The 27473-nt window shown below is 45.8% G+C and overlaps 1 protein-coding gene across 5 annotated transcripts in view; it reads right to left on the reverse strand.

The window, feature by feature from the left end:
* LOC121545013 (ral GTPase-activating protein subunit alpha-2) overlaps positions 1 to 27473 on the reverse strand; it is a 142721-nt gene that overhangs the window by 6804 nt on the left and 108444 nt on the right. For 3 of the 5 annotated variants that reach the window (XM_041855333.2, XM_041855331.2, XM_041855330.2), the window contains 2 exons: positions 3622 to 3746; positions 631 to 690 (listed from right to left, as the gene is read on the reverse strand). In XM_041855333.2, coding sequence (XP_041711267.1) covers positions 631 to 690; positions 3622 to 3746 — 185 coding nt within the window. The remainder of the gene's footprint in view (positions 1 to 630; positions 691 to 3621; positions 3747 to 27473) is intronic. The other 2 variants (XM_041855332.2, XM_041855334.2) reach the window with 1 other exon arrangement.

Here is a 27473-nt window from a genome sequence, read left to right on the forward strand (position 1 = left end):
GATGCAGTCATAACAGAGGTAAACGAGGAAAGCAGGTGAAGAGCTGTTGTCTCCAGACAGTGTTTTAGGGTGAGAGAGGGAGGCCTGTCTAGACTCTGGGGAGTTGTTGAGAGCTCTTCAGTTTGAATCCATTGGCAGGTTGGTCTCTCATGAGAGAAGTTGTTTACCTCTTTTAAAATCCACATTAATTTAACCCATTGAATAATCATGTGTAACTCCATCTTCAAAATGATTGCAGCCAGTGTATAACTCCATTGGAAAACGCACAGTCCATGGGCAAACTTAAACATGCCAACAAACACTCAAACCACATGAATAAAAATTCACACACAGAGCACAACCCTCTAGTGATTGACATTGCAGGCCCTCAGTGTTGAGGATGAGAGCAACCTACTGTGTGTTAATAGATGGGTCATGCAGAAGGAGGGGGATGGGGGGGGGGCGGGGGTGTGTGTTGGGGATCTGGGTTGGGGTGCAGTTTCAGGTGATTGAGGTAGGGGTTAGGGTGAATGAGGTTCACTGAGATGGCGTAGCTGTGGGGTCATAGGTGAAGGTCAGGTTAATGTTGTGGTGGAGGGTGGACAATGGGCATCATGCATAGTGGAGGAAACAGGCAGTAAGTAGTCTTACAGTCCAGCTTGGCCCAGGGGTACTCCACGTCCCAAACCATCCCCGGCCAACGCCTGCACGCTGCACATCACGGATGACATGTTAGTGGAGCAATGAGCCAAAGCAGGAGTATTGACAAGCACACACACTGCAGCATATGGAACATGAGACACAAGCATAACAATAGATTCAGCTGCGGGACGGTCTCTTCTTGAGCACATGGTCAGGGGGCCGTAACATAATTACAAAACATTTGTAAATCGACCGCAAGAAGATATACACTGAGTGCACAAAACATTAGGAACACCTAAACAGAACAGCCTCAATTTGCCTGGGCATGGACTCCACGAGGTGTTGAAAGTGTTCCACAAGGATGCTGGCCCATTTTCACTCCAATGCTTCCCACAGTTGTCAAGTTGGCTGGATGTTCATTGGGTGGTGAACCATTGTTGATACACACGGGAAACTGTTGAGCGTGGAAAAACCCAGTAGCGTTACAGTTCTTGACACAAACCGGTGCACCTGGCACCTACTACCATACCCCGTTCAAAGGCACTTCAATCTTTTGTCTTGCCCATTCACCCTCTGAATGGCACACATACACAATCCATGTCTCAATTGTCTCAAGGCTTAAAACTCCTTCTTTAACCTGTCTCCTCCCCTTCATCTACACTGATTGAAGTGGATTTAACAGCTGACATCAATAAGGGATCATAGCTTTCACCTGGTCAGCCTGTCATAGATAGAGCAGGTGTTCATAATGTTTTGTACACTCAGTGTATGGCAAAACAGATATAATATGGCTAAAACAATCATTTCAAACCTTACTTACATTTGTATACTATCACATACATCTCTCTATTATGCGTGGGAATACTTTGGAGCAGAATTCCAAAATTAAAATCACTTGGAGCTGATTTGCTTGTGTTTTTACAGTCTTATTCCCAAAAATGTTGTTTTTCTTGCTCAAAAAATTGGTGGGCCAAATAAAATGGGGAACCCTGTATTAGAGGGTAGTACACAGCAAAGGTACACTCACAGGGACAAAACTAAGGAGCCGGCTGTGAATATATTTGTGACCACTTGTTGATGCATAGAACCACACACAGGACATAAACAGACTATATGTTATGAACATAAATGTTTTGTACCACTGCTATAAATACATGAAAACATGTTGACAAAAAACACAAAAAAAATAACCATTCAAAACCACTTCTCTGAAAAAACGGGAAAGCCTGGTTTATCACTGGAAGAAGCTGCGAGCACCTATGTGTGTGTATGTGTGTGTGTGTGTGTGTGTGTGTGTACTAGGATTTAACCTCCCCCTTGTTTAGAAGATTACCAGGTGAAGTCTGCATGCAGACCTAGAATGATTCCTGAAATTGCCCTGTATCTCTGTGGTGTGGTGCTGTGCCTAGAAACAGTTGATGCAGAGGGCTAGCTGATTCCAAACCCAATGTGGACAAAAGCCCAAATCCTGGACACACACACACACACAAATGTATGCATACACCACACACACTTTTACATAGACAGACAAACAGAAGCAATAGCCTCAAAATTTGCCCATTTATTTGTATATTCATCAATTCGTATAGCTGTTCCAGATGAATGCATTAAAGAGGGCTATTATATTAAGTCTTGATGTTATGTCTGCTCCCAACAGACCCAGCTGATGCACCATGCTGTGAAACCAACCCTCATTTAATGATAAGAGAAAATGATTGTTTATTGTCTGACCATTGCTCCCTTAATCCCAATGGAGGACCCAACCAGCTATCCTACTACTGCCCCACTACAAAAAGAAACACACAACAGCAGAGGATAGACATGAATGCCCCAGCACTGGGTAATTACAAGTATTTTCTCTATCCCTTTCTATCACTCTCCCCCCTCTCTGTTTCAATCTCTCCCTTTCTGTTTACCTCTGCCTTTCCATCGCTCCCTCCCACTTCCTCCCTCTCCCCTCTCTTTTTCTCCCCCTCTCCCAGATTCCCTCTCCCTGCAGAATACTCCCTGTTTAGTATTCTGGTTGATGAAAGGTCAATAGAGGTCAGTTTGGTACTTCTTTTATTTTTGTATTTACACCAAAGAAAACAAGTGATATACAGATAAACACCCCCCAAAAAAAAAAAAAAAAAAAAAACACACAAAACAGTGTGCAGGTGTGGTTGGGACTTCTTTACACCTCTGCAGTAAAGGGAGCAGACTGTAATTATGTTAATAGAGCTGGCTACCCCCTGCCTCTGCCAGTCTGCTTATCAACCCTGCCTTCTGGGGCTGCTCGCTGAGATCTGGACAACACACACACACACACACACACACACACACACACACACACACACACACACACACACGTAGACTAGACATACACAATAACAGATCCAGTTATCACAAAGTAGAACAGGACAGGTGTCCAGTTTTATCAGAGTGCATGAGAGCATTGCTGTATTGATTGGATGTTAGTGGTGTTGTTGTTGTTGTTATAGACCCATCAGATCTAGGCCAGGCAGGGCAGGAAGAGGAGACATTGTTTAATGAAGTCCCCCTCTGTCTCCCCTCTTCCTGACCTCTGGAGGATAGCAGTGTGATCCCAGTGTTTACCGTCTACTGTTAGTTACTACACATCTCTGGTACGGGGATGGAGGCCCTGATAAGAAGACTCCGATCACATACACAGGGCTTGACCCACATTCAATCATGTCACATGTATATTTCGATCAGGCTCATTAAATGAGAGGGAGATAAAAACAGAAAGGAGGAGATGAAACAGAACACGGGGAGACAAGGAGCAGGGCCTGACTAAGTTGTTGAGCCACGGTGAAGTCTTTGATGCTGCTGCTCAGACAGTGCGGAGAGAGCTTGGCCCTGCTGCCTTTGATATTCATCAGTGTGGGAGACAAGGACCAGGAAACAGAGATGGAGGGGCCTGAAGAGGAGGGCTAACAGGTGTGCTGCTGTGGAGGAAGAGAGGAGGAAGTGGAGGAAGTGAGGAGGGGAGATTCTTACCTGTCCCACTCATTGGGTAGTAGCTGGGTGAAGGGGAGAAGACCTGCGAGGCAAAGTCCTCAAAGGTCATGACCTCCCGGTGGTTCTGCACAATGGCCTCCAGGTACAGCGCCCGCTCCTCATAGCTGGGGCCAGGGTTAAGGAAAACCACAGAGGAAGATACATAGAAAAGGGCTGACTTACAGCCCAATGAATCTAATCAAAACCCTCAATTCATCAATGGAGAAACATAGTCAATCAAGACCAAACAACACATGAAGAAAATCCATCACATAATACAGAAATTAGCATTTCTGACCAACAACAGTAGCAGACAGAAACAAAGGCAGAGTCAGTAGACAGAGTAGTAGTAATAACCAGACCACTGGAGAGGACAATCAGCCTGGCCACACAGCCACAAATGGGAAAGCAGTCACCAAATAAAAACACTACAGGCATGACCCTCCCCTCACCTCTACTTGCTGGGCCCCATCCCTGGGCACTCTAATGAAACCCCTGCTGGAGGCAGAGAGATGCTCTCAGACGTCCCTCCATCCCTCCCACCATGGCACTTCTCCAACCCGTCAGGGGGAAAATTGGAGACATTTCAAATTCAGAGTGGCAGGCAGGGAGAGAAATCTGGGAGCATGGTGCCGGATGGATACAGACAGTCAGTCAGGTTAGAACAAAATAACAGAATAACAAAAAAGGGCTCAAAATGCTGCTGTGTGTGTTTGTGTGTGTGTGTGTGTGTGTGTGTGTGTGTTAGAATATGGCACTAACTATGCTAGCTGTCGGTTTCTGCCTTTCCTTCTAGAAAACTGCACCTAACAAATGGCCAGTCAAGAGTGGACCCAAACAGACATCTACTATAGCCACCCACTCCAGGAACCCACTGGGCTCATTCACCTCTCATTAAGGGACTGCTGCTTGTAGTAAGTGTTGCTAGGCTGTTGCTAGGGCCCCTCTGCTCTGGTAGAGTGGTGGAGAGAAGAAGGGCTGGCACAGGAAGTGGACTTTCCTGTGAATGTGTATGGGCTGGACTAAGCTGGGTTGGCTAAAATGGAATGGACTGGGCACATGCTGGCACAGCAGGGGTTGAGGCAGGCATGACGAATGGCTGTAAGGCAGCCGTTTCAAACTGGGACTGACGGGCACCTGAGCCTAGGGCCTGGGCCAGCCTGAGGACAGGCAAGCTGCTCACCACACGGAGGGAGGGAGGGAGGGAAAGCGGCATGGAGGAAGAGAGGGAGAGAGAACAGTCTTGCTGTAGCAATGAAGCTTAAACCCATGGAGTAGGGGCAACACAAGGGCATGGGTTAAGATCACCTGAGCTGTGTGTGAGGCTGCCAGTAAGGCTCACGGTCATCTTTTACCTGCCTCCAGATCCTGCTGATTCAACCAGGACTGGGGACACAATAGAGAATATCACAGACTTTGCTGCCATGGCAACCCTGGTCACAGCACAAAGTGACAGGTCATATCCCGGGTTTTATGAATGTACGTGGAGATAGAGAGAGAGAAAGAGAGCTAGAGAAATCCAGTCCACTGGGCCAACAGAGCCATATGGTTTTCCATTATCAGAGATGCAGATGACTGTGTCCCAGCCTATTATTGAGATTCCTAAAGCAAATATTGACTCCAGCTGGGGTGGCCCTCCGCTCTTCTCTGACACACGCCTCTCCTCCACCCTACACTCTGTCGATTCCTCTACCCACTATATCCAACAGAGAGAGATCAGGAAAGAGAACCGAATGACTGCAATCAGTAAATACGTGGCTTCTGTGGATTTAAACTTGTAGCACAGAAATCCCTATAAAAGCTTAGATACAATGTGAGTGGTAATGTTGAATTAGTAATTCCATTTCTATGGTTGTCCCCTCCCTCTGTCTTTGTCTCTAATGACTATAGGCTAGGTACAGGATGTTCCCCCACAAAAGCTGTTCCTGCTTGCCTAGCACCCAGTAATTAAATCAAGGGACAGTGACACAAAAAGCATATCCATGTCGTGTTCGCCAAACCCACTGACCCTTCCCTGGCTGACAAACTCTCTCTCTCTGTGGCAACACATATCTGTTAAGGAATTACCTCTTCAGGTGGAATGGCCATTACCCAAGAGATGGCTATGTTGGTATGTTATTTATCGATTACAGATAATGTACCAGCTACTGTAGGCCTCTGGCTACTGTAGGCCTCTGGCTACTGTATGCCTCTGGCTACTGTATGCCTCTGGCTACTGTATGCCTCTGGCTACTGTATGCCTCTGGCTACTGTAGGCCTCTGGCACTCAAAACCATTAGGCTATACTACAGGGAGCTTGGCAGGATGAAAACAAAAACGTTTATGCGGTATCAACGCAATTATCCGTAGAATAACTGTCATTTCACAGTTGAACTGTAAAGTAAAAAAGAGCGGTTGAGAGGCTTCCAGAGAAGCATGTTCTACCACTAAGAACCTCCCAATATTCCCCCAAGTTCCAAGCAGCTGCCCGTTCCCATTAGGGAGAGGAGCGGAGTGGGAATATCATGTCTGTGAAGCGTGTCAGAACGCTGTGTGAGCAACTGACAAACCTTTTCAGTCAGACGAGTTTGGAAACAACCTGCAATGTAAAATAATGCTCTGACCTCACTCAACAACAGGTCAGCCTTTAAAAGAAACTGTGAGAGAAGGAGAAATCACAAAGGCTTGGTTATGACTAAAAAAAATCATTTCAAATCCACTTGACAATAGCAACAACATGTAGGCATTTAATAGATAATACTCCTCCTGCCCTACAACAGCCCCTCCCCTCCACTAACTCTGCCCCCATGGTGCTCACTGGGACAAAAGGCAGTGACTTATAACTCAGATAAAGCCGGTGTGTGCCTGTTGGGTGAGGTGTGTGTGGTGTGTGTGTGTGTGTACAATTCGCATGTAGCCTCCACACATTAAGAACTCTGGCACTCTTATAAACAAGCCAATATGTGTTCCCTGAAACAGACTGCACACACACAATAGTGCACGTGTGTGTGTCTGCACGTGTGCGTGCATGTGTTAACGCATGATGCATATGCATGCGTGTGTGTGTGTGTGTGTGTGTGTGTGTGTGTGTGTGAGAGCGTAATGTCCAGATGGCAGGGTGGCCAAGGGGGAATCCAGGGTCAAGCGCCTTTGTGGATCAAAGCCAAGGTCAGGCAGCAGCAGTGAGTAGTAGCAGCAGCAGTGAGCCATGTTCAAGGTGAATAGGGCCTCAGATGGCTCTTCATTAGCAGGCTGCTCTGGCCCGGGACCCCTACACCCCTTCTCTCTCCCTCTTCCTCCAGAGGGATCCATCCTCAGTCTCTCTCTGCACCCTCCCAGTCCAGAGGGACTTATATTGAACCTCAGTGCCCCCCCCCCCACCCCCATCCACATTTTAACCCCCCCCCACCTCAATCTCTCCAGAGAGAGGCATTCTGAGCAGGCCTGCCTGCCACCCCTCTCTCTTTGTGCCCCCTTGCACCCTGCTGACAGAAGGCCTCACTGCCCCCTGACCCTTGTACAAGAGGGCTGTATGCCCGCGGGACCTGCAGGTCCCGACAGAGATCATTGCGGCGCGGTCTGCATTTTTCATGCTGCGGGTGGGAGCGGGCGTTCAGACAGACAACTTTGGGATGAAAATATTTTTGTTGTCCCACAGATTATTTGGAAACTGTCCTCTTTCTACTTTGTATGTGTCAGCCTACCTATTGTATTAAAAACACATCTTTGTAGCATTATTCACACACTCTCAGTTCACTGCTTCAACACCAGTAGCCTTCCTCTCTAGTTGGGTGTGTGAGATCAAGTGTGCCTAGTTATTATATATATATATATATATATATATATATATATATATGTCTCAATGAAATAGAGTAGACTGTCTATGCATGGGTGGAGAATCACTGGCAGTCATCTTTCCAAGGAAATTTACTTAAATATGAATAGGCTATAGTTTACTACAGTGTCTGTACATAGATATTGATAATGGAAAGTGGAGGACACTCAACCAACGTTAGTCGAAGTGCAATCCCAAATGTTTGAAAGTGTAAGTGTCCGCTCTCATCATTCTTGCTGCTTCAAATTCAGTAGCCATAGGTGCGAGATCAGGTGCGCATGTGGTCTCAATTAAAATAGAGTAGGATACAGCCTATGCATGGGTGGAGAATCACTGGCAGTTATATTTCCAAGGAAATGTACTTCCTAAATATGATTAGGCTACAGTTTACTACATTGCCTAGAAGTACAAAAGTATTTAGACATCCCTTTCAATTAGTGGATTTGGCTATTTCAGCCACACCCGTTGCTGACAGGTGTATAAAATCGTGCACACAGCCATGCAATCTCCATAGACAAACATTGGCAGTAGAATGGCCTTTCTGAAGTGGCACAGTCATAGGATGCCACCTTTCCAACAAGTCAGTTCATCAAATTTCTGCCCTGCTAGAGCTGCCCTGGTCAACTGTAAGTGCTGTTATTGCGAAGTGGAAATGTCTAGGAGCAACAACGGCTCAGCCACGATGTGGTAGGCTACACAAGCTCACAGAACGGGACCGCCGAGTGCTGAAGCTGGAGTAGTGTAAAGCTTGCCGCCATTGGACTCTGGAGCAGTGGAAATGCGTTCTCTGGAGTGATGAATCACGCTTCACCATCTGGCAGTCCGACAAACTAATCTGGGTTTGGCGGATGCCAAGAGAAAGCTACTTGCCCCAATGCATAGTGCAAACTGTAAAGTTTGGTAGGGGAGGAATAATGGTCTGGGGCTGTTGTTCATGGTTCGGGCTAGGCCCCTTAGTTCCAGTGAAGGGAAATCTTAACGCTACAGCATACAATGACATTCTAGACAATTCTGTGCTTCCAAATTTGTGGCAACAGTTTGGGGAGGCCCTTTGGGGAGGCCCCCTCCTGTTTCAGCATGACATTGCCCATGTGCAAAAAGTGAGGTCCATACAGAAATGGTTTGTCAAGATTGGTGCGGAAGAACTTGACTGGCCTGCACAGAGCCCTGACGTCAACCCCATCTAACACCTTTGGGATGAATTGGAACGCTGACTGCGAGCCAGGCCTAGTCGCGCAACATTCATACCCGACTTCGCTAATGCTCTTGTGGCTGAATGGAAGCAAATCCCTGCAGCAATGTTCCGCCATCCCAGAAGAGTGGAGGCTGTTATAGCAGCAAAGGTGGGACCAACTCCATATTAATGCTCATGATTTTGGAATGAGATGTTCGACGAGCAGGTGTCCACATACTTTTGGTCATGCAGTGTATAATGGCCCACGTGACAATCTCTGATAATTTAACCTAGGCTACTTCTTAGGTTATGTTTGCGCATTTTGATATTGTCTATAGGGCACACAACTGCTGGGACCATGGCTGGCGAGTGAGCTGCATCACATACACCTAAAATAACATTGTGGGACTGCGGTTGGGTTCGGGACCAGTTCTTGCGGTAGCATGTGGGAGTTGGACAGAAAGCCAGCGGGAGCGGGATGAAGAAATCAGTCCAGCGCTGACCTCTATTTTGCACAACATCACTCACACATACTGCTCCACACACAGAGCAGGGAGGCACATACGCATCCATCTGGGATTATCATTCATACTAGCCAAAGGACTAGGATTATTAGTCCACCAGAACAACACAAAGACAGAGTTAATCTAACGGAGAGCAGAGTGAAAACAAGTATTTCCTTTTCTGTCAACTGGAACTTCCAGCGGACTGGAACGCAGTCCTCTCATCCTCTGAGAATTGTACAAAGCAAATGGAAACCATCATTTTAGGCTGTGGGATGGGAGCTGGCAGTGTGAGAGTTCAGGACACACCAAGAGGTTAATCTGTTGAGAGGGCCTCACAACAGGGGTCTCCACACCACCGGATTAGAGTCCAGAGGAGAGGGCTTCAAAACCCTATCCTGAGGTCTCCCTCTCACAGGCTAGACAGGAGCCAAACAGGTCAATTAGCTCCACTGAGAGCCTGCAGTGGGGAGCATAAGCAGTGCCCAGAGTCCCCTCAACCTGACTGACAGGTTAGAAACAGACTATAGGGCTCCAGGGCAGGAGCCTGAGGGGAGGTCAAGGATCTTGGTGGCTCTGGCCTCTCTCTATGGGGAGGAGAGGCTGTCTTTGCTCTGAGTGGTATGCACAGCACACTCAGCTCTGAGCTGCTATGATACATGTGAAGGATTGGCCCAAGAGACACTCAACTAGCCTCTAATTAAGCAGTCAGTAGCCAGTAGTTTGGTACCTTTTCACTATCCTTTTCAACTGACCTTTCACCATCTTTTATTTGCATTACCTCATGTATTATACTGTACCAACAAGGTAATTACACAATAGCACAGAGAATTCTGTCTCTCCTACAACACTAGAGAGTAAGTAACTGCTGAGGATGAAGAGCCAAGGTTAATCCTGTTGGTATAAAAGTCCTCTTGCTAAATGGCCTCTAGCAGTCTGGAGACGAGGTGGAGAGGTGGTAGAGTGCCTGTGGGTGCTTGACCCCCACTCTCACCTCTCTCGCCCAGATCTGCCCATTAATCTCTGCCAATCAGCTTGACCTTCCTGAGGAGAGGAGAGGAGAGGGTAGGAGTGTGGGGGTGGCCACCGCATTGACTAGCAGCAGTAACATAATTGGCCCGTTAAGAGGGGAAAAGGCCTGATACTTCAGGGATGTTAGTGGCGCATGAACAGGAATACCACACACACACACACGACTCCTTCCTCCTGAATTAAATACACCACCCCTATCCCCCCCCCACCCCACACACACACCATCTATCAATCAATATAAATTATGTACATATCTCATTAATTTGGTCCAGGCAGGTTTGTATGACATTGCATGAAGAAATTCATATTAATAAAGTCTCAAGGTGTCATCTCCTAAAAATAAATGGTGTGGAGAGGAGGAAAGGAGCCATTACACAGGCAGAGAGTGTAGTAGAGAGAGGGAGGGAGAGAAGGAGAGGGAGTGAGAAAGAGAGAGTGCAGGTGTTGATTGGACAGGGGCTGGGCGGTGAGTGCCAAGCAGGCCAGCGGTACCGGTTGTCACAGAGCGCGCCAAGGTGTGAAGCTCGTCCCAGTGGAAAGCCCCAGATGTGTGAGGTGATTATGGGGAAGAGGGACAAAGAGAGAGAGACATTTGAAATGTCTATATTCGTTTAAAACTTTTGTGAGTGTAATGTTTACTAATGTTTCCCTTGGTTATTTATCTTTTGTTTATTGTCTATTCCATTTGCTTTGGCAATGTAAACATATATGTTTCCCATGCCAATAAAGCCCTTTGAATTGACAGAGAGAGCACTCTGTCGCACGCTGGGTCTGTACATAGTCAATGGTAGGCTTCGAGGAGACTTCTATGGTAGGTACACCTACAGCTCATCCCTTGGCAGTAGTACTGTAGATTACTTTATCACCTTCCTCAACCCAGAGTCTGTCAGAGCGTTCAGTCAGCCCACTGATACCCCTATCAGATCATAGTAAAATCCCAGTCTACTTGAACAGCGCAATACTCACGAGGCATCAAAGCCAAAGGAACTGCACAATATTAAGAAATGCTATAGGTGAAAGGAAAGTAGTGTAGAAACCTATTAGGCAACAACAAATTCAATCCCTTTTAGACAACTTCCTGGACAAAACATTTCACTTTAATAGTGAAGGTGTAAACTTGGTAGTAGAAAGCCTAAACTGTATATTTGACCTTATCAAATCTAAAAAATTCAAGCAGACAACCTAAGAAAATTTTAAATAATGACATATGGTTTGTTGAAAAATGCAAAAACCTAAGAAAGAAATTGAGAAACTTATCCAACCAAAAACATAGACCCAGAAAACCTGAGTCTACGCTGTCACTATGGTGAATCACTAAAACAATACAGAAATACACTACGGAAGAAGAAGGAACAGCACGTCAGAAATCAGCTCAATGTAATTGAAGAATCTATAGAATCTAACCATTTCGGGGAAAATTGGAACACACTAAACAAACAACAACATGAAGAGTTATCTATCCAAAACGGAGATGTATGGATACACCACTTCTCTAATCTTTTTGGCTCGATAACAAAGAACAAACAGCAAAAACATATACATGATAAATTACAAATCTTAGAATCAGCTATTAAAAGACTAACAGAACCCACTGGATTCTCCAATTACATTGAATGAACTACAGGACAAACTACAAACCCTCCAACCCAAAAAGGCCTGTGGTGTTGATCGCTTCCTAAATGATATTATAAAATATACAGACCACCCATCCTCTTCAATCTATATATCAATGAATCTGAAGTCTACTGTCTACTGATGATCTGGTGCTTCTGTCCCCAACCAAGGAGGGCCTACAGCAGCACCTAGATCTTCTGCACAGATTCTGTCAGCCGAAGCCCTGACAATAAATCTCAGTAAGACAAAAATAATGGTGTTCCAACAAAGATCCAGTTGCCAGGACCACAAATACAAATTCCATCTAGACACAGTTACCCTAGAGCACACAAAAAAACTATACCTACCTTGGCCTAAACATCAGAACCACAGGTAATGATCTGAGAGACAAGGCAAGAAGGGCCTTCTACGCCATCAAAAGGAACATAAAATTCAACATCCAATTAGGATCTGGCTAAAAAGACTTGAATCAGTTATAGAACCCATTGCCCTTTTTGGTTGTGAGGTCTGGGGTCCGCTCACCAACCAAGAATTCACAAAATGGGACAAACACCAAACAGACTCTGCATGCAGAATTCTGCAAAAACATCATTCGTGTACAACGTAAAACACCAAATAATGCATCCAGAGCAGAATTAGGCCGATATCCATGAATTATCCAAATCCAGAAAAGAGCCCATAGGCCTATATGTTTTAATAAGGTTTGTATCACAACTAGAGCGCCCAAATAACTTCTTAAAATTAAGCACATTAATACACTTTACAAGGGGTGTAGAGCCTAACTGGCATACATAAGCAGCACGTGAGTTTCAAGTTTGGGGAAGATTATTTTCACCATAAAAATGCACCTTTATAATAAAAGCATTACATGCATAATTGCATTTGCGTTCACTTTTGATAATAGTGTTTTCCGTTAATGGAACATTCGCGCTTATAGCCTACTACCATGTGCGCATTGCTGCGCCTATTATTGTGAAGAAATAGCCTAACAGTTTATCAACATTTTAAGCTAAACGTTCTGATCTGTTGAGTCAGCCACATTGCGTAAAAAAGGTTTTTGATGCTAGTGGTTGTATTAATTTGGGATCTATCGCATCCCACAACTGTCCCAGACTATTTTTTGAATATTTATTTATTGCACAGAATAGAATAGGTCGACCTTTGTACTATACTGTTCGTTAGGCCTACTCATCTTGATGGCTGACGAAAAGTAAAGCAGAGCAAAATGGAATGCTATTTGGCCCTAAACAGAGAGTACACAGTGGCAGAATACAGTGAGGGAAAAAAGTATTTGATCCCCTGCTGATTTTGTACGTTTGCCCACTGACAAAGACATGATCAGTCTATCATTTTAATGGTAGGTTTATTTGAACAGTGAGAGACAGAATAACAACAACAAAATTCAGAAAGATGGATGTCAAAAATGTTATAAATTGATTTGCATTTTAAATGAGGGAAATAATATTTGACCCCTCTGCAAAACATGACTTAGTACTTGGTGGCAAAACCCTTGTTGGCAATCACAGAGGTCAGACGTTTCTTGTAGTTTGCCACCAGGTTTGCACACATCTCAGGAGGGATTTTGTCCCACTCCTTTTTGCAGATCTTCTCCAAGTCATTAAGGTTTTGAGGCTGACGTTTGGCAACTCGAACCTTCAGCTCCCTCCACAGATTTTCTATGGGATTAAGGTCTGGAGACTGGCTAGGCCACTCCAGGACCATAATGTCCTTCTTCTTGAGCTACTGCTTTGTTGCCTTGGCCGTGTGTTTTGGGTCATTGTCATGCTGGAATATCCATCCACGACCCATTTTAAATGCCTTGGCTGAGGGAAGGAGGTTCTCACCCAAGATTTGACGGTACATGGCCCCGTCCATCGTCCCTTTGATGCGGTGAAGTTGTCCTGTCCCCTTAGCAGAAAAACACCCCCAAAGCATAATGTTTCCACCTCCATGTTTGACGGTGGGGATGGTGTTCTTGGGGTCATAGGCAGCATTCTTCCTCCTCCAAACACGGCGAGTTGAGTTGATGGCAAAGAGCTCGATTTTGGTCTCATCTGACCACAACACTTTCACCCAGTTCTCCTCTGAATCATTCAGATGTTCATTGGCAAACTTCAGACGGGCCTGTATATGTGCTTTCTTGAGCAGGGGGACATTGCGGGCGCTGCAGGATTTCAGTCCTTCACGGCGTAGTGTGTTACCAATTGTTTTCTTGGGGACTATGGTCCCAGCTGCCTTGAGATCATTGACAAGATCCTCCCGTGTAGTTCTGGGCTGATTCCTCACCGTTCTCATGATCATTGCAACTCCACGAGGTGAGATCTTGCATGGAGCCCCAGGCCGAGGGAGATTGACAGTTCTTTTGTGTTTCTTCCATTTGCGAATAATCGCACCAACTGTTGTCACCTTCTCACCAAGCTGCTTGGCGATGGTCTTGTAGCCCATTCTAGCCTTGTGCAGGTCTACAATTTTGTCCCTGACATCCTTGGAGAGCTCTTTGGTGTTGGCCATGGTGGAGAGTTTGGAATCTGATTGATTGCTTCTGTGGACAGGTGTCTTTTATACAGGTAACAAGCTGAGATTAGGAGCACTCCCTTTAAGAGTGTGCTCCTAATCTCAGCTCGTTACCTGTATAAAAGACACCTGGGAGCCAGAAATCTTTCTGATTGAGAGGGGGTCAAATACTTATTTCCCTCATTAAAATGCAAATCAATTTATAACATTTTTGACATGCGCTTTTCTGGAAAAAAAATTCTCACTTTTGTGAGTGTAATGTTTACTGTTTATTTTGATTTTTTATTATCTATTTCACTTGCTTTGGCAATGTAAACATATGTTTCCCATGCCAATAAAGCCCTTTGAATTGAGAGAGAGAGGCTTCAGAGAACAATTTGGTTTCAGGTAGAGAGGCAGAAAGAGGAATACTGTCAAAATAAACAAAGAGGGGATAAAGAGCGTGAGAGAGCGTATTCCAGAAACTACTCAGTATGGTAAGTACTCAAAGTACCCATAATGCATAGGAAGATATCCAAACCCTGGTGTCTCAGACAGATTGTTCCTGTGAGAATCAGAAAGGGGTGGTTGAGAGAGAAAGATAGAAAAATAGATATCTATACTGTCACATGGGATGTGAATTGAGAAGCTGTTCTCATTTCCAAAAACGACCTGGCTAAGATGCAAATTAGCTGTACTGCAGTCTGTAATGTAATGGCAGGTTACAGGAGCTTTAACAAGGGGACTAATTAGGACCAGAGCCCCAGAGGCCCAGGGGATTACACTGGCATTAAGGCCAGGTTAACAACACCTTCAGGGGGATGAGTCTCCCTCGGCGTCAGCCTCTCAAGCCAACCTCCACACCTTACCACCGTCCATCTGAGAGCGAGACATGGGCACGAGGAGTTATGGCCGTGACATCACTACTAACCCGTGACATCACTGCTACAGTAGCCAGCAGCACCAATCCAGACAGAGGGCTGTGTCTGCTAGCTGGCATTGACCCTTATTTATGACTGGACCACAGTGAAGAAGTCGCCCATTTTCTCAAGCATGCCATGTCGCCGCCAGCTTACAATTCCCTGAGGCACAATAAAAATCGATTAGCACTTCATAGCAAATCAAATGAACGCAATCTAAACCAGAGTTATGGATCGACTGGGCTAAAAACGATGTCATCGTGATGGGTCAACTGGGGATGGTGGGACAGAGACACTACTTCTTAGTGTTGAGATGGTAACACTTTACATTAAGGCATACTTTATGGGTAACTAAGTAGTTTATAAATAAATTGATAACAATTATAATTTTTCTGATAATGTAATAAATTATGACATTGACAATTGGTTAATCCAACATGACTGTTTGCCATCAAAGGGCAGGCTGGTTGTGTATTCAGATGAGTATTCCGATGTGTAACAAATCTCATTTTCAAAGGGCCGTCTATTGATCAGAGCCACTAACGTATCAGCCTTAGATGTGGAGCACAATGGAGACATGATTACGGTAATCAAACCCAGAGAGATTAAAAGCAGCCAGTCACAGGGCTCTATCACATTAACAGAAAGTTCTAATAAGATGAGCTATACAAGACTGCCTGACTGACATGCTCAAGGAGATCGAGACTAGAAGTGGGTGGTCAGAGAAACCTTTGAAGATGTCCTTGGTGGTCCAATCTAAGCTGAGGTAATCAGGTTTGGATGAAAGCTTCTGTGGCCTGAGCACTTTGTTTGGCTGGAATAATGGTGGTCCTTAACAGAGCAGGGGAGGTGAATATGTATGTGCAGTGTGAGGGTGGATGGACATGACTTTGAACAATGCGTGTCCATGATATGCACATACAATTTGAAACCGTGGACCAAAATGGCTATTTTCAGACATATATTCAACATGTGAGTCGTACCACCTGTATCCTGCTTCAATCCCAAACCAACAACAGAGCAGAGAAAGATAGTCTTTAGCCCGTTTGACACATTAGTCCCACTCCATAGAGATTCTAATGTCCTAATAGCCTGCGGGGCCACATACAACACTGTGTTATGCCAAAGGGTTTTGGTTTAACCCAACGATAACACAGTGTTCCACAGAAAGCTAATGAAATATTTACCACACGGATGACGACTCTGAAATTTTAATGTGCGGGGAAATGATTGCTATGCGTTAACATGTGGAGTCGGCGTCTGCTTCCGATCCGTGTTTGGATTCATCCTCCAGAGTGCATTCTCCCGCCCCTACATTAGCCTCGCAGTGAAAGGTTCAGTGGGTAAATAGAGCTCTCTAACCTTATGCAAAACGGCAGGCATTTAACGGGAATGCTAATGATTAGCACAGGGTTACAGATGATCACAGTTATCATTCCGTTATGAATGCGTTGGAGAGCCAAGGTTAGTTACAGGGACAAAAGTGAATTCATTTGCCCTCATCTCTGCATTACAGCCATATTTCAATCAATGCAATTATAATCATAATGAGGTTGGGGCTCTTATCAAAAAATGACAACCAGTAGCAGACCGTATCGCTGGCCAATTTTTCCTCTCAGGATCATTTCCACGTTGTTCTCCTTGAAGATTAGGGTAATAATACTGCTATGAGCGGGCGTCAGTTTGGAGGACAGGAAGAGTATGATAAATGTATGTGACACACGTGGGAGGTGCATAGGGAATGGCAGAACGAAGGGGCCCTCCTCTATTCTACAGTGTGAAGGGTTAGGAGGCGCAGATGGAGTTCCCAAAGCTCCCGTACGGACACGGCTGTTCACCTGGGATTACCACCTCCTGGCCAGGAAAACTCCCAGCTCTGTCTGACGCCCCTTTCTTCTTTTTCTTTCTTCCCCCTCTTTTCTTTCATTGTCTTTCTCTCCAGCCTTCCTCAAACCCACCGCCGCCCCTCCTCAGGCCTGAAAGCACAGCCGGTTGTGGAGTAGGCCTGGAGTCAATGAGGTGGGGGAAGGATGGGGAGCCTCCCTACTACCTGGAATGATTAGTGGGGGTGGGATGGTAAGAAAGAGGTATGAAAAAACTGGGCAGAAAGACAACTGATGTCTTCTGTGTTGGCAGCAGCTTTTTCTAATCCTAGCCCTGGGGCCACACTGTGCAGTCAAGCGGGCTATTACATGGCAACAATTAGGAGGCCTAACACCTGGTCCTACCCATTCTGGCCCTCCACTGGCAGCTGACTGTACAGTCTCATCGCCAGGTGGTCCTACTTCAATGACATTAGCTAGTCACTCAAGAGTTAATCAGGAGCCTGTCTTAGCCTAGCGTGGCTGCATGGAGCCCATTCAGCAGCCTCAGCCCCATTTCAGACTGGCTGTCTGTTTATGGGGATGTACGGAGACAATGTTGTTTAGAAAACCCGTTAAAATGAAGATCTCTAAGAGGGAGCTCAAATAATTAACCGATGGACTGAGGCCTCTAGGATTCCTGGCTGATGTTTCGCGGTGGCCCATCCTGTTTAGAAACTCGCGGTGCGTCCACATACAGCGAGGGATTATAATGGGCCTTTTCATGGATGCACAAAAACAGATGGAAGAGCTGGGAAGTGCTATACATCTCTGCAGATGGCCGCGACAAAGTAGGGGGAGGGAAACGGGATTTGGTCAAAGTCGGCAGATACAAAACAAGTGGGTGTAGACTATAGCAGCCAGGGCCATATCTGCCTCCACAAAGGCCATTCCATCTATATCCCCCTGGCCTGGAGATCTGAGAGTAAATAACACTCATTACAATGACAATACATATAGATTTGTAGCCCAAACTGCTAGAATCTCATCAATAGTAATTAGTGGCTATACATAACTAATGGCTCAGGGCCTTTGTTTTCCTGACAAAACCTTTTGGAGGAGTGCAGGTCTGGTAAACAAGGTTTTCTGTCAACATTTCAAATGGAAAAACCTAGCGAGGAACATCTACAACGACAGTGAGTCAAAAGTCTAAGTCTAAAAAGGTTTAGAAAGAGACTACTAAGAGGGTTATAAATCTAGAGCTGATTACCAGATAATCAACCAAGCCTACTCTTTGTCCAGAGCAACAACAGCAGCACAGCAAATACATGCAGGCCACCAAATGACAATGCCAATCACAGAAATGCCTACTGTACAGTATGTTGCTCTGTGGCCAAATCAATGGCTGCCACTTGACAACGTACACATACTCTCTGAATTACCACATCAAAGGGCGCTTTCTGGAAAAAGGGGCGGAAAATGCACTATACACACTTTAATGTTTTGCTTGTCTCTCTATGTGGAAAATTCCACTTAATGCAAAAATGCAAATGCTCAGGACAAGGACATCCTCCACGGGGAAACAATGGAGATGGGCCAGGAGAGGAATAGGTGCTGCCTTGAACTGTTTAAAGAGACAACTTATACATAATCAACTAATTCCTCTATAAAATAACCAATTAAGGCTGTGAAATTAAAAGCAATGTGAAGAAAATCTTCAGACAAACAGTGGTTCTAGTCTCATGATGATAAAATTGAAAAGCTAGCCTAATGCCAATTTTAGGACAAAACAGAGCAAGGTCAAAGGTTTCTTGACAAAAGAAGTCCCTAACCCAGGGCCACATCACAGAGACTGAGAGAATCCTGGGGTATGTGATGAGTGACATTTTGCTGACATTTCCCGGTAGCATTGAACACGGGACGTCTCGAGACAATGACAGAAATATCTGTGGATATGCTTGAATGTGACAGAAGAGAGAGAGCGAGGAGAGAGAGTCCTGGTCTTTTCAGGGGACAGTCTCAGTGCTCCGGCCGGTGATGACGAGGGACACAGAGATTGAATGGTAATCACTGGAGCGCAGACAATGGATGATTGAAGGCTCTCTCCGCGACGCTGGAGGATTTCAATATCAGAGCGGCCCTAGAACTGGGATCCTTATCAGGGCAGGCGTCAGACAAAGGAGAGTGGAGCGTGAAATATGGGCTAAAACACGGGCACACGACCACGGCGATTAGCAAGAGGATAAAAAAGGGCCGCGCACACAAAGAACCCAGCTTTATGTGGACAAAGGCTGTCCAGTGCCTCGTTGGAACGAGAGAGATAGAAGGAGAGCGGAGAGAGACGACGAGGAAGAGAAGGAGAGAGGGGTTTTTACATATATTCTTTCCTCCATCTTCTACAAGATGTCAGGCCTAAGGAGAAGGGAGACTGGAGAAGGGAGGGGAAGCGAGCCCAGTGTTTGAGTGCTCCAGGACCTCTGCTTCTGATGAGGAATAATGGACTAGCAACACCAGAAAACTCCCAGGACCCTTCCATCGTCAAGGCCTTCCCCATCCTATTCATAAATACCCACACAGACACACATATGCCACACACGGAGGTGCACACCTGCACGGTTTAGTTTTTCTGCCAAAAAACCAAAACAACTAAAATGATTCCTATTTATTTATAAATTCAAAGTGCGGAGGCTTCCCAGGGAAGCTCATTAACCCTCCCTCAAGAACCCAGAGACAAAAGAGGGGAAACAAAACCGAACTAATCATTGACAATGCAGCCATTGTAGGGGAAACAAGAACAAGCATCCATTTGGATAACCTGAGAGGGCTAACAGCTTTCCTTTAGTGGTGTTTGGCTGGCTGGGAGGAGAAAGAAAGTTCATTAATTAAACAGGGCTAGGGGAACAGATGGAATGGCTAGTTGGATGCTAATCACTTAAAGCAGACAGACAGGTTTTACACCCACCGTAGAACCACACACACATAAATCCCTATTAACACGTCTTCTTAAATGAAATGTACTGCGGTACCGGCACTGGAGTCAGTTAGGGAGTCTGTGATAGGCAGAACGGACGGTCTTCCATATACAAGGACAAAAAGTATTGATGCACCCTAACACTGGGGCTTGACAATTCACAGAGTAAAACAGTGGAATGCACGCACAGTGCACAGAGTAGTACCACTGCTGTCCACAGTTATGACTGCTTACAAAGTCAAAACACGTAGCATGAAGAATCCATCAACACCAATCTTCTCAGAGAAATACTTTTCAACCAGGGATTCCTTCAAAGTATGTTTTTCCTCCACAAATAAAAATAATCTCCATAACAACAAGCCATGGAAGAATGGCCAAGGGTTTGATGACTGGTGATAGAGACAGCTTTCACAGTTATTAGAACTAGGGGTGTCTAGTGGCTACCAAACACCTATGTGGCTTCACCCCTGACAGGTTCATAATGATACAGCCAGTCTGATCCCAGTAACGCTACCCGACACCTCCCTACCGGGGCTGGCTAGCTGGCTGGCTGGATGGTGGGAGAGAGAGGGGGATCCCACGCAGACCTGGCAACCTCTCAGCCTTTGACTGCACTCTTACAAACAGACAGATGTCAGGCATGAATGCATAACAGACGGAGCAGGAAGGGGAGGGGCGTTCAAGTTTACAGATACACGGAGCATGACATTCTTTCAGTAACATGCTGTGCTGTAATGTGTGTACAATCCCAGGATTTGAAATATTTAGTGATGGGGTGGCACATGTATTGAAAACAGAAACTGGTGTGTTCTGCAACTGTGGATGGCAAATCTTTTTTAAACTAACAACTTTCAAAATACCCATTTAATATTACCTTGAGTAACACAGTCACAATGTTGAATGGCACACAATTAAGTAAAGCGTGGACAACGATCAGATAAAATCATAGGATACCTTCTCCCATTTGGAGACTATTGACAGTTTAACAACCTTAGTAAAACCTAGCCATACCACAACAAAAATATAAAAAAGAAAACACAACAAAGAAATATCACTTCAATGCTTCTGACAAAACCCCAGTAACTCCTCATCATCTCTCTCAGTGTTCCTCTCATCCCCAGGATCAGTGGACAAACAGCGGCTAACACAAACACAGTGTCTTTATGGTCTTTCAGGGCCCTGTGCTGTCATCAAGCCCCTCAGCCCCGGCCATCAGCCGTCTGTTTCCATGCCTGCTCTACCTGTGTTTAAGAGTGGCCCTGCTCTGCTCAGCCACCGGCCCCCAGGGCTTTCACTGTGAGGGTGTGTGGGGGACGCCTTTTTGTTAGAGGCAGGGTGGGGAGGAGGGAGGGAAACAAATATAATGCTGTGAGTCATTCTGCATTAGCAGCAGGGGGGTGGGGGGGAATACTTTTGCATGTTGTATGAAGCTAGACGCCATATGCCATCCGGCCAGGCTGCCTCCTGAGTCAAGGCTGGGTTTGACAGGCCTTCGCGTGTCCCCCTCCTTTTCCCCTTGTCCCCCCTCAGGCCCTTCTAGGCCCCAGCGGCAGAGCTGTCTGCTGCTCCGAGTGGAGCGGCCATGGAGTGGTGGTGGTGTGTGGGTTGAGTGGGGGGACTCAGTGATGTGAACACATCAGACATTGTCGTGAGCCCCAGGAACAGCTGGTCAGCTGAAGAGGTGTGGGGGCGGGTTGAGGGCGGAGGAGTGGAGGGGTTGAGGGGAAGGCAGTGCGCTACACTGATAATGGGATTAGGTTAAAACATTCAGTAGAGGAAACTCCCTCCTTCCCAAAATGTCATAAACCCCAACCATAGCCCCCCTTTCATCCACTCCCCGGCCCCCACCAAACTCAAACCCTAACTCCACCCAAGCTCTGCTTCACCCAACAACAGTCTCCAACCCAACTGCCTCTGACAACCCCACCCACCTACACCCTGTCTAGCAATCCACCCTGCCACAGACTTCTGAGGTCCTGATGGGTCAGGGTGGTCATTGGGAATGGACGTCCCTGAGAGCTGGACTGTGACAGAGCTTAGAGCTGGACTGTGACAAGAGCTGGACAGGACTGTGACAGAGCTGGACTGGACACAGAACAAGACCCTAACCTAATGGAAGCAGGTTGCTCTTCCACACAATGTCACAGAGCCTCTAATTCAAAGACAAACTCCCGAGTGGCGCAGTGGTCTAAGGCACTGCATCATAGTGCTAGATCCTGGTTCGAATCCATGGGGCGGTGCACAATTGGCCAAGCGTCGTCCAGGGTAAGGAATGGCCGGCAGGGATGTAGCTCAGTTGGTACAGCATGGCGTTTGCAACGCCAGGGTTGTGGGTTCGATTCCCACGGGGGGCCAGTATGAAAAATGTCAACAAATAATGTATGCACTCACTAACTGTAAGTCGCTCTGGATAAGAGCGTCTGCTAAATGACTAAAATGTAAATGTAAATTTACAAAGAGGAGAGTTAGGGCTGTACACATCACTTCTCACAAGAGACTTATGAAAGAGGGAAGTTGGCTCAGCTCACCCTTCTCACTGTGCCAAGCCAAGCACTCAGTTCATGGGCTGCAGGAGACTGGTGAGTGTTATGGCACACTAGCTGGCAAATAACAGCCTATCAGCAATGCTAAATAATACATGTTCAGCTACAGTACACTAACATGGCATCTCCCATTCATAACCTCCTTTCAAAGACTCAAAAATATGCTTTCCTCTTGACTAGGTAAAGAGTCTTCTTGTACTAAAGAACACATTGTTATCCATGTAGGGACAATGAGAGAGAGAAACAAAGCCTTATTCAGAAGGTAGAGAGAATACAACACTCAATACTACCACAACCCTAATTAAACATGCATGGCCACCGGGGACAAGAAAAACACTAGACAAATTCACTACACAAAGCAGTAGGCCAATATCAAATCGCAAGAGTCCCACATATATTAAGTGTTCATGAGTGTGTAAAGGCTGAGCTACAGAGCTGGTAGATGGTTGGCTATTTGAGGCAGGGCTCTGAGGTTGGTAGCAGCCCTAGGTTAAACTGGGCTCTGTGTGTTTCACTGAGAAGATGAAACCTCTCCCTCTCCCTGCTTCTACACTGCATGTTCCCCACAATGCCACCTAAAAGGCTGGCTCACATGACAGGCCATGTGCAGGAACAGATTCTGGCTATTGATTGCTGCCTGGAGATGGATCTCTCTGTGTATGTGTGTCTTAGGGGAAGGTAGTAAGGCCACCGCGCTAAAGCTATTGATTCTGTCCAGCGGGGAAGCTGCGTTTCATTCTATTAGAGGCTCCTGCCACCTAAACACCACACCACACACATTTACTAGGAGTGAACGGCCCATCAAACCCTAGTGCTTGTTTATGAGAGAGAATAACACTTATATAAAGATAAAGTCTCCAGTCAGAAACCCAACAGGATATGTGGAAGCAGAGGAAGTCCACTCAGACACCTCTGCTACAGCCATATCATAATCTATATAATAAATATGCCATTTAGCAGACACTTTTATCCAAAGCGACCCACTACCCTGACGTTGCAAGCGCCACGCTCTACCAACTGAACTACAGAGGACCACATGGTTGGGAATGAATGACACATTGGATGTCAGGGAAGTTCACATATCCAATTCTCTTGATATATGGAGTGCTACTTATATAGTGGGAAGTTGTCAGTCAAGAGTATTCTCCTCCCTCATGTCATGTCCTCACCACACACAGTGAGTGTGCATTCCCTCTGGCAATGGAGTAGACTGCAGCCAGCCAGCCCGCTGCTCAGTGTCCATACAGGGTGATTATTAGGATTCACACAGCCAAGGCAGCTGCCTCTTCCAATAGGGCCAGATGAATAATAGATGACACAGTTTGTGTGATTTCTGACGGCCTTGTAATATAATGTCTGTGGGGTCAGGACTGTCTCTTTCACATCCAACAGTGGGGAGGGCTCCAAAATAACATCACTGTGTTGTCACTGAATAGAGCAGAATGCTGTACAGACCAGGAGGGGAATGACACACCTAAACCCATAGATTTAGATATCTAAACACTGACCATGTGTCACAAATACACCTACACACTAACAATCACTCACACACAAACTACTCCATGTACCATGGTGTAGAGGCAAAAAGGAAACAGTGGATTGTAGCGGAAGGGAGGATTGGTGTGTGTGTGTTCTCCGGCAATGTGGCTGGTGGTCATATTTCAATATCAAATCCAATTAGCCGGAGTGATGGTGCAGCAGAGCGCCTGCCTGCTGGAGACCTCTTCAGTTCTGTGGCGGAGGGAGCGGGAGAGAGGACACCACAGAGCGCCATAGAGGAGAGCACCACAGCGCCAGGCCTGCCTTTATGTGGACGCACTGAGGTCATGTGGTTCTTCTTTGTAGAAACATTAAACGAATTACCTTGGAGAGCGGCCTGGCTACAGACAGCAGATTGGGGAGCGCTGGGGCATTGTGAGGGGAAACGCTGGATAGGGATTTAATCTCTGCTACAAAAACAGCCCGCTCTGAAAAGAGACAAGGTCATTGTTCCAACCCAAAATAAAATAACTACATTTTGTAGAAGATGAGAGGCAGATGAGATGAGGAACAGAAGGGAGCTTACATGGAGAACTGGTACAATACAGCAACCAATCCGCAGGAGGAGGAATGGTTCATGCCTGTGGGTCAAGTCTAGATTTATCATTAGTTTTGGTACTCCTTCTCTTTGTTGAGGTAATAAACCTCAAATAGCAATCTAAATTGTATCTTAAAACATTCTTCCAAAAATAGTCTGAACTGTATTTACTGGTAGGATTTTTTTTCTTAAATCCTGACCCATCTTTCTGAATTACAAAATAGTTTGTGTGTGTTTGTGTGTGCACCCTTTCTTGATAAAAAATAGTCTAATCACCTCCATGACTCATGACTCATTCTTTGTTTAAACGTAATCCTCCAGCCATCCAGAAAAATGGCCCACACATAAGACACCAGTGCTGGCATTGCCAGCATCCATTGGCTGGGAGCACCCATTTGTCAGCTCATCATCCAGATCTGCAGTATGTGGGGCCTCAGCCTGGCTGGCTGCTTCACACTGCCAACACTCCAGCCCAGCCAGCGCTCATCTCATCTCATAGATCAGGCTGTCGTGCTGCTCTTTTCCTGCTAAGGAATGCCAGGTAGGCCTGGTCTGGCCCGGCCCAGTGCTGGCTCCCTTCCCCCTTGGCTCCCAGTGCAGGCAGGCCTGTGGCAGCTAGGCCCCGCTGGCAGCTCAGTCTATCTCACACTGGAGTAATTCACTTGGCTTTGGGTTACAGACATCTGTCTCTCTGCTGTCTCACTGACGCCCGCAGGGACCCTGAGAGGGGCTGATATGAGGCTCGCTGATGGGTGGGTGGGATGGGGGGACACCCGTGTGCATTGCACATACAAATGCAAGTACACATACAGTTGAAGTCGGAGGTTTACATACATTTAGGTTGGAGTCATTAAAACTTGTTTTTCCACCACTCCACAAATGTCTTGTTAACAAACTATAGTTTTGGCAAGTCTGTTAGGACATCTACATTGTGCATGACACAAGTAAATTTTCCAACAATTGTTTACACACAGATTATTTCACTTATAATTCACTGTATCACAATTCCAGTGGGTCAGAAGTTTACATACACTAAATTGACTGTGCCTTTAAACAGTAAAATTCCAGAAAATGATGTCATGGCTTTAGAAGCTTCTGATAGGCTAATTGACATAATTTGAGTCAATTGGAAGTGTACCTGTGGATGTATTTCAAGGCCTACCTTCAAACTCAGTGCCTCTTTGCTTGACATCATGGGAAAATCAAAAGAAATCAGCCATGACCTCAGAAATGAAAATCGTAGACCTCCACAAGTCTGGTTCATCCTTGGGAGCAATTTCCAAACGCCTGACGGTACCACGTTCATCTGTACAAACAATAGCACACAAGTATAAACACCATGGGACCACGCAGCCATCATACCGCTCAGGAAGGAGACGCGTTCTGTCTCCTAGAAATGAACGTACTTTGGTGCGAAAAGAGCAAATCAATCCCAGAACAACAGCAAAGGACCCTGTGAAGACGCTGGAGGAAACAGATACAAAAGTATCTATATCCACAGTAAAACGAGTCCTATATCAACATAACCTGAAAGGCCGCTCAGCAAGGAAGAAGCCACTGCTCCAAAACCTCCATTAAAAAGCCAGACTACAGTTTGCAACTGGACAAAAATCGTACTTCTTGATGAAATGTCCTCTGGTCTGATGAAACAAAAATAGAACTGTTTGGCCATAATGACCATTGTTACGTTTGGAGGAAAAAGGGGATTGCTTGCAAGCCGAAGAACACCATCCCAACCGTGAAGCACGGGGGTGGCAGCATCATGCTGTGGGGGTGCTTGCTGCAGGAGGGTCTGCACTTCACAAAATAGATGGCATCATGAGGAAGGAAAACTATGTGGATATATAGTTCCGTGTAGCTCAGTTGGTAGAGCATGGCGTTTGCAACGGCAGGGTTGTGGGTTCGTTTCCCACGGGGGACCAGTATGAAGAAAAAAAATGTATGCACTCACTAACTGTAAGTCGCTCTGGATAAGAGCGTCTGCTAAATGACTAAAATGTCAATGTAAATATTGAAGCAACATCTCAAGACATCAGTCAGGAAGTTAAATCTTGGTCGCAAATGGGTCTTCCAAATGGACAACGACCCCAAGCATACTTCCAAAGTTGTGGCAAAATGGCTTAAGGACAACAAAGTCAAGGTATTGGAGTGGCCATCACAAAGCCCTGACCTCAATCCTATAGAACATTTGTGGGCAGAACTGAAAAAGCGTGTGCGAGTAAGGAGGCCTACAAACCTGACTCCGTTACACCAGCTCTGTCAGGAGGAATGGGCCAAAATTCACCCAACTTATTGTGGGAAGCTTGTGGAAGGCTATCCAAAACGTTTGACCCAATTTAAACATTTGAAAGGCAACGCTACCAAATACTAATTGAGTGTATGTAAACTTCTGACCCACTGGGAATGTGATGAAAGAAATAAAAGCTGAAATAAATCATTCTCTCTACTATTATTCTGACATGTCACATTCTTAAAATAAAGTGGTGATCCTAACTGACCTAAGACAGATAATTTTTCCTAGGATTAAATGTCAGGAATTGTGAAAAACTGAGTTTAAATGTATTTGGCTAAGGTGTATGTAAACTTCCGACTTCAACTGTCCATCAAACATACAGCATGTACAGCCACATACACCTGTAGCCAAAGTTTAGTGCACATTATTACCTTAAAAACATACTATAGGCTACTGACATTATCGATCCCCCTTGCCCACTTTCCTTACAAAACACAAACCAATGAGCTTTACCGCGATGCCCCCAAAAATATTTGAGGGCTGCACAACTTGGGTCCAACCTAAAAAGCTGGAGGTTGGGTGTTACCATGACGACCAGCAGAGAGCTACTGTGGTCCCGGCGAGGCCACTCTGTACAGCCTGTCCCTGTCCGGGGAAAGGCGGAGCAGCAAGGCTT

The sequence above is a fragment of the Coregonus clupeaformis genome, chromosome 29, assembly GCF_020615455.1.
Source record: "Coregonus clupeaformis isolate EN_2021a chromosome 29, ASM2061545v1, whole genome shotgun sequence".
NCBI classification, from domain to species: Eukaryota; Metazoa; Chordata; class Actinopteri; order Salmoniformes; family Salmonidae; genus Coregonus; species Coregonus clupeaformis.